General features: G+C 31.8%; 1 protein-coding gene across 1 annotated transcript; it reads right to left on the reverse strand.

The window, feature by feature from the left end:
• Window positions 1-218: 218 nt before the first annotated feature.
• On the reverse strand, window positions 219-7,392 carry LOC139504104 (neurogenic locus notch homolog protein 3-like). Its single transcript, XM_071294164.1, has 6 exons — window positions 7,178-7,392; window positions 5,227-5,299; window positions 4,130-4,228; window positions 2,478-2,555; window positions 1,401-1,592; window positions 219-352 (listed from the first exon to the last, which is right to left on the reverse strand). The coding sequence occupies exons 1-6, from the start codon at window positions 7,247-7,249 to the stop codon at window positions 219-221; spliced, it is 648 nt and encodes a 215-aa protein (XP_071150265.1). The 5' UTR covers window positions 7,250-7,392.
• Window positions 7,393-8,591: the final 1,199 nt, after the last annotated feature.

The following is an 8,591-nucleotide window of genomic DNA, read 5'->3' on the forward strand; positions in this document are numbered from 1 at the left end:
GTCTGCGCTAAGTATAGATACATCGGGAATTTTATCAAGGTGTTGTTTGCATAGCGAAAGAAGCACGTCATATTAGAATGCTTTATATTCTATGCAACGATATTCTTAAGGGTTAAAAAAAGTGTATCAACTTAGATATAATTGATTCTACAACTAAAGACGAATAATCTCCCGAGAATGTGTACAACATAAGTCATTCTAAAACTAAGAACAGTAAATTAACTGAATGAACTTTTTTTCATTATACTAAACATACCAGTAGCCGCTTTCAATGTTGTTGAGAATGGCCCCTTTGTAGATGGAACGTCAGTATGTTGCACTGTTGTGTGTGGTAAATTAGTTGTCTGGTGTGCTAAAATTAATGTAAACATTGTGCTATCATAACTTAACATTTTAATTCAGTAGAATACATATTTGTACCATCACTCTTAATTGTTGACTTATCATACTGTTATTTATTATGTTAGAAGGCCATCTCAAACCATAAACCGTGTATCCTTTTATTTTTGTTGCAGGACACATTTCAAAAGATGAAACTCCTGATTGAGTGTCGACATACATAGAATTATTCAATCATAATATAGTAGACATGTTGGATTCAACAACTGTCACCATCGATTTATTCAGTTAAGGTGGTATCAAACATCTTGTCTGAAATTACTTTGGCTCGTTTATTATTCATAAAATTTCGACAACTGATTTACTTTGCCCTTTTGAAAAAAAATATAAATGTTTGAACAAAATTTGAATTTCACATTTTATCGGGAAATTAACATCAGATATATAGCAGTTGACACTTAATTTGGTCATTGTGAAGCTGATATTTCTTTAACAGTAGAGCGTGATTCAAACATCCAGCTGCTTTTTACAGAATTATTTCCTTGTAGTGGTATGTACCACTTTAGATATTTCTTATAGAGAGTTTTCCATAAACGCACTCAATTAAACATATAATCTCTGGACTTTTTTAAGCGCACATGAAGCATTCCTTAGAGTAGTAAGTAAATTGTTTATTATAGTGACATGTGTAAATCAGCATACATATATATGTATGTCGTTAGCGCATTTCTTTTAACACTATTTAGAGATAAGACACACATCTAATGTATTTTGGTATTTTGATATTTTTTAAATGTAAGGAGCAATCGACATGGCTACGGCTAACATCTGATGAATATTTGGATAATTCCTATAACACCTTATGTGCAAAATGGTATAAGACATGTGATGATGTCATTTTCGAAGAAGTTATGATAAGTTTCCGGTGTACTTTAATTTCATGTGGTGTTCTTATATAAATGATATCTTCTTGATAAAATGATGAGTCAATATGATGGACCTAATCCAGAGAATAATATATAATTCGTTGTCAGTTACTTATGTTCAGCTTTCATACTTACAGAAATTATATTTGAAACCAACATCGCAGTTGAGTCCGATATATATTTCATAGTGAGTTGGAGTATATTGAGTTTTACAGAAACACTTGTAGGAGTCTGGTTTGTTCCGACATTCTCCTCCGTTCTGACAAGGTGAACTGTTACAATGATCTATCACTGTGGTTGTGGTTGATGGTGGTGATGTATTGGTTTCTGAAAACAATAATTACTACAATTACTAACAGTCCGAGATGTTCAGTTTCATCTTATTTATTCAACAGAATTATTCGTTCACGAGAGGAGAGTAAACAATTGCATTTTTCATAAAATAAAAATCTAACATTTAAACAAATAAAAAACGTGTGGTTAGATAAATTATCGTTGTCAAAATTTATGATTTAACATAATATCAAAATCAGAACTAGATCTTTAATCTTTATTTTTTGAAGTGCTAAGACATTTTAAAAAGTATACAAAACCGAAAATATCGTTATTTTGTTCGTAAATGTGGTAAATGTACGTTTAAATTTTTTTCAAGATATCATTGAGAAAATACATGTGACACCTAAATTTAACAGTGCATTCCCAAGAAAAAGATTGCTAAGCCGTATTTGACCCAAAACAAATAAACTTTTTTTTATCATTTATGGTTTGAAATTCGTACAGTATATGGGCTTTTGAAGGTTTTTTATTCTTGTCACTAATGAGTGTTTTGTGAGCCAAATGCACTTTTGGCGTACACCATTATAATCTTGCAATATATTAGGAGTTATTTAACGCTTCTTCTGAAGAATATATATTTGATTTTAACTAATCTAGCAAAAAACCTACTGTTCAGATTTGCTTGACGCTAACAGTTCAATGTTGTTCTTTCAAATACACTTAAACTGCATGCAATCACCTTTGACTTAACGAAGCACGCATCTAAAACTTGCATTTGATAATTGCATTTTGTTTGATTGGAGATGTTATAACCAAATCAAGTTCTATCAAATTATTTGGATCGGCGATTCGTTATATTTTATATGAAACAAAACAGATAGACTTGCAAATAAATATTAACTAAGATTTCGACTTTATTGCTTTTTATTAACATACCAGTTTTGTTTTTGTAACACACTAGCTCCTTACAAGGTTTACATGGTAACACATCCCAACAGTGATGTTGCGTTGTACCTGAAAAATGATATTAACTTAGCTAAAACATGTAATATCAAACAAAATGCTTGAGGCAATCGTCTTTTGCTTTATTGTACAGTAAACCATATGCTTAAAAATAAAGTTAAGGTTCTTTGTTATAGTACTACAAGGTACCTAAGGCAAACCCATGTATAAAGTTTATAAATAAAAATGCAAAATATTGAATCAGCATTGAGGTGGCAATACTTGTTGTTGAAAAATAATGCTGATCATATGCCTGATTACATATTGATATAAATTAAAATAAGAATATGTGGTATGATTGTTTATGTAACAACCATTCACAAATTACAAATGACCACGGTAACTTCATCTTACATTACGTTAACCGTATAATAAAATAATGTTCCTATTAAAACTTATCAGCTGGGTATGTATTCAGTTGATCAACACTTCATGGAGTACTTGAAATCACTCCCTGGTTTTTGGCAGGATTTGTGTTGCTTATTGTTTTGTTTTGTGTGTGTTTTGTGAAAGTTTAATTGTCTTTTCGTTGCTTTTCGTTACTTGCCATGGCATTATAAGTTTGTTTTCGACTTAAGAGTTTGAATATCCCTTTGGTATCGTTTGCCTCTCTTTTGAGCTACCATTGTTTGTGTTTTAGAGTATCTTTGAATGATTTAACCATATAGATATACCATATATTTTCATGCTTCGTGAATGTACGTTAATTAGACAGCAATCCAACCATTTGAGAACCTTTTATGTACGCTATTATTTTTAATTTCCTAAATATAGCTCATATAACAGATACATCAGATATTTAGGGGCCCGCTGAAGGACGCCCCTGGGTGCGGGAGTTTCTTGCTGCATTGAAGACCCATTGTTTTCCTTCGACTGTTGTCTGCACAATGGTCGGGTTGTTGTCTCTTTGACACACTCCCCATTTCCATTCTCAATTTTACAAAACTGCCTCGGGGACAACTATCTATCCATATATCGTATAAGCAATTATTAAATTGAACAGGAAGTGACGACGATATTCGAAATGATTTAGTTGGCGGTTTGAGCCACGGCATTTCTTGAAAAACTGTATCATAGGTTTTTGTGGGGTTTTTTTTGGTGTTTTACTTTTAAAACTTTTACATATTTTGTCATGGAATAGTACTAGGCTTATTATTCGGGATTGTATGATAATGTATAATAATTGTTAATCACGATTATTTGTTTAATTTTAGGAAATCGTAGTAAGTAAAGTTGTTTTGGTTTTTCTTCTTAAATACAAAATTAACTAAAAGGGGAACCGAGTAGAGAAGAATATAAACAATAACTTCATGCGCATGAAATAACAACTTCACTTAAAAATATTTTGTTTCCATTTTCTTTGATAAAGAACAGAACATATCACATGATTCTTCTTTTTAGTGCTGTCTTGTACAGCTGTCCGTGTCGTTAGTATTTCAAGGTTTCCGAAAGCTCATTTAGTGTTATGCAATAAACAAAACAATATCCGTAGAAACTAAAAAATTGGTGGTAGTTATATCACATCCACATCTCTAATTACTGCAGTAAGTTTAGTTGGTGTACATAATAAGTATACAAAAACATACCGACTGCTTCACAACTACATGAGGAACATGAGATATAGCATGACGCCGCAGAGGCCATGGTTAGCACACCTCGACCTAAATCACCTAAAATGAATCTTCCTGAAATGTCGAATTGAAAAACATTGTAAGAAGTTCACCCTGTATTTATTGTTGCGTTACAATCTTTTTCCTTCTTCCAGTTTTGTTGAAAAATATCATGATACGTATTATTATAAAGTTTTAATCACAAGTATCTTACTGCCTTGATACATTTATTTTGAAAATTGCACAAGTCTTTGACTGTCCATAGCGTTAAAACACTACATTTCTGAGTTGTGCTTAATCTTATTTTAGTTTCTGATGCATGATTTTTTATCACCAATTATTTTTTGGCTTTTAACAAGCTTTCAGTAACTTAGATTACTCTGAAATGGTACATTCGTGTTGACACAATTTTAATACATTTTTGTATTCAATAGATATACGAAGTTGTGGTATGATTGACAATGAAACAACTCTCCATCCAGTGTTTACTTATTTTATTTTATATCGTGTCTCACTTTTTTTTTATATGTACCATCTTTGAAGTACTAAGGATGACGATAAATTCTTACTTCTGATCTGTGCGCGTACTATGAAAAACAAAATTATATATTTTGCAAAACATATTTTCGTACACCTAACAACATAAATTTTTATATCTAAATTTACCTATATACATTGTTTAATTTTAACACCATTTGTCCCAGGTAATCGTTTTTTTTTTATAATGTTTTACATCTTCCCCATTTTATCATTATTGTGCCATAAATCAGATTTACATGATTAACGTATGTTTATTCATTTTAGGAAATACATCCATAAAGAACATACAAAATAAGGTAAAATAAACTGAGGAAATGACAAAAACTTCCACACGATCGGCACAGATGGCGTCAACGAGCTATAGGCATCAATTGTTATATATATGCATCTGACCTAAACAATTGCAAAGTACAAACAATGAAGCAAAAATAATCATAAGAATATTTACGGCAAGAATTCTCTAATATTTTAAATGATGATGGTGTGTTGTTTTTTAAAGAACAAAATTCTTATATGTTATGAAGTTTGCTTACTTGTTTTAACATCTTTCGTTTTGTGTTCACAGTTTGTCTCTATGCGACCAGTATCTATGTTAACATAACCTGTCTTCATTAATGAAATAATAAAAATTAATGATCTGTCTTTTTAGAATATAGGTTTATTTAGATTGTTTTTAAATATATTTGAATTTGAGTGATAAATAGTTTGAGTTTGAATAATGAAATTTGTCATAGTCATTTAGATTCACAAGCAGTGAATCAGAGCGGCTTGTATCTCTTAACCAAGTACCTAACTATATAAAATACCCATCAATGAACATAATTGTATTTGCATTCTTATGACATCACCGAATGAGACTTTCCCCCATATGTTCACTTATCACATGAACTGCACAATGGTTTAACACTATTGAATCAGACACGTGCTTACCCTTCAGAAGAACACATTGCAACCAAAATTATATTTTTCATGTTTGGTCTGCATTTTTTCTAATAGGTAGGTTTATTTTTTTCAGAATATGTGAAAGTACTGGATATAGTTCACATCTGACAAGAAAAAGTTCAAGTATTTCGGGCCAAGCTTACAGATTGGTGCAGTCCTAACCTGTACAGCAAGTTAACTTGATAACCAGTCATTTGGACTGGTCAAAGTTAACATGTGACCGGATTTAGGACTGCTCTGACCAGACCTAGGACCAAAATCTAGTTAACCAAAAAGCGGACTTGGTCCTAGGACTGTTTTCATGTCTGCCAAACAGTTAACTTCGAAACAGGCCCGCTATTGATTTAAGTTAACTTCGAACCAGTCCTGCCGTAAAGTTAACATAAGTTAACTTCGAAACCAGTCCTGCCGTAAAGTTAACATAAGTTAACTTCGAAACCAGTCCTGCCACAAAGTTAACATTAGTCAACTTTTGCTTTGACAAATCCGATCGCAACCAGACCTGTTCCCAAGTTAACTTTTGACTGGTCTGCTCAACACTAACTTGTAACCAGGACCGCTCTACATCGATTTTTTTTAAATATTTTTTAATATCTTTTTTTCGTAGTACAAACATAGAAAATAAAGTAAAATTAATACTTCCGTTATATAAACAGGATTTAATACAAATATTTGAAAATAAAGTACGCATTTAAACGTTGCTTGTAACACACATTTATCTGTGATCTGCCAATTTATATATTAAAAAACGACCGTGGCAACAATGATAACGGGCACTGAATATATGTTCCAATACCTATCAAATTCAACCATATTTGCACTTTATTTATATGTATATTTATGAAAGGACGTATTTTAGATGTTAGTTATGCGTCCTTGTTAGTTATAATTTACTATACAAAATGAAAGCATCACTTTAACACATGACTACAAATGTTTGTTCGTATAAATTTAGGGTGCCAACATGTCCTCCTTTTATTCAAAATATTGATATACGTAACAAAGTTTCAGTAGTTTTGATACCTCATGCTGACTTGTACAACAAACTTATTTGACCGCATTGACCAAACTGACCATATATGCACTTTAATTTGTAAATCTATATACCCTCATAGTAAATCAGCCATATTGTTTATGTCAGGATTCAATGTATAATACAATGGACAGCAATATTGCAATACAATAACAACAAACTTTTGTTCGCATAGATTAATGGTGCCAGCATGTCCTCCTTTTCTTCGACAAATTTTTGTTCGCATAGATTAATGGTGCCAGCATGTCCTCCTTTTATTCAAAATATTGATACGTAACAAAATTTCAGTAGTTTTGATACCTCATGCTGACTTGTACAACAAAATTATTTGACCACATTGACCAAAACTGACCATGTATGCACTTTAATTTGTAAATCTATATACCCTCATAGTAAATCTATGTTTACTTCCTTTTAGTTTATTGCCGTTTTTCTGGTTCGTCAAAAAGGGACACGAATGTTCCTCGTTTAAATTGTCAGTTAGTACCTGCTAGATACTTATAACTTACCAGTCCTTCGATGTCTACACTGTAACCACCCCTATAGCGACTTGTGATTACGAGACAGTCTCTTGTTGTCATGATTGCATGTTTCTCGTCTCTTGTGTACGGTGAGTCGTATATAACTAATGGTTGATCAGTTGGACACAAACAATCCTGCGCTCGCGTCAACGATACATACAAAAACAGTGCAATAGTAACAACTAAGTTCTGAAATTAAAAAGGGAATGCTATATGCCCCAAAAAAAAAATTAAACATCTTAATACATCGTTCCATGTTTATTATACCAAGACATGAAATCATCGTAAACGAAGTAAGTTTTCTTACACGAAATGTTCTAATCAATTTAAGCTCTGAAACATTATAAATAATCTTTTTTTTTTATTTATGAGGATACATTTTGGATTGTTTGGAAAGATTATAAGGTCCACACTATGAATGTTGTCCTTTTTAGATACAATGTAGGTGTCCATTTTCCACCGGTAAAGATGTATACTATATACCTTTGTTCTTAATGTTTATGTATATTCAAAGTACTGCATGATTTAGCGTTCGTCCGTTTAATTTTGGTTTATCTGTTTTTCTGTAATTATCTGGTTTGACTTTAATGACAGTCATGGAATATCTATTTTGGTCTAGTTCGATTCGGATAGAAAAAAAGTGAATAGAGAATAAAGAATACATAACACTTGAGAGAAAATTTGACCACAAAATAAGGATACAAAATAAAAAGGTGCTACAATGTGAAGAATACTGGTAATGGTTAATGGGCAAAGAAAAAGAATAGAAGAATCGGCCTAAAAGAAACAAAGAATTCAGAAAAGCAGATGCATAAATGATCATTAATGTGTTCCATTATCATAGACAGAATGACCATATTCCCTTCTCACCACATTTTACACCATTAAATCAGCACAATTTTGATGGTTTCCTTAAAACTTTCGTATGACAACTTCAATTAAGTGTATAATTCCTTGTTTCAATAGATTCCTTGTAGGCAGTAACCCTCTACCGAGAAAATCATGATGGGATATAAATCACTATTCTGATTAAGTTGATCACTTCTGCTGGTGTTACCAGGTCTCATTGTGAATATTACAATGACCTTAATTTCACAGCATACAATTTGAATGTAATGATTGATATGGTTTGGGAAACCATCATAATAAATATAACCATAATTTATCTATACGTCTTTTTGTAGACTTTCTTTTTATCTTACTCCCCAAAAACAAAAGATAAAAAAATCCGAACTCCAGGGTAAATTCAAAAAGGGAGACTTTCGTGTAAACTGACTAAATCAAACCACTTTACAAAGGAGTTTTAGAAACATATCGGTAAGCACAAATGAATATGCTAGCTTTAGAAAATTGGACTGCTATCTTCTATCTGTTTGTCTGTCTGTCTGTTTTGTTTAGTTTA

Source organism: Mytilus edulis, chromosome 14 (genome assembly GCF_963676685.1).
Source record: "Mytilus edulis chromosome 14, xbMytEdul2.2, whole genome shotgun sequence".
NCBI lineage: Eukaryota > Metazoa > Mollusca > Bivalvia > Mytilida > Mytilidae > Mytilus > Mytilus edulis.

Bases quoted from the DNA above. Each gene is read 5' to 3' on its own strand.
- LOC139504104 (XM_071294164.1), bottom strand. From the start codon at position 7,249: ATGACAACAAGAGACTGTCTCGTAATCACAAGTCGCTATAGGGGTGGT. The intron at 1,593-2,477 runs GTATGTTAATAA...TATTGTTTTCAG, and splicing joins GTGTTACAAAAACAAAACTG to AAACCAATACATCACCACCA. The intron at 353-1,400 runs GTAAGTATGAAA...CATTAATTTTAG, and splicing joins TGGTTTCAAATATAATTTCT to CACACCAGACAACTAATTTA.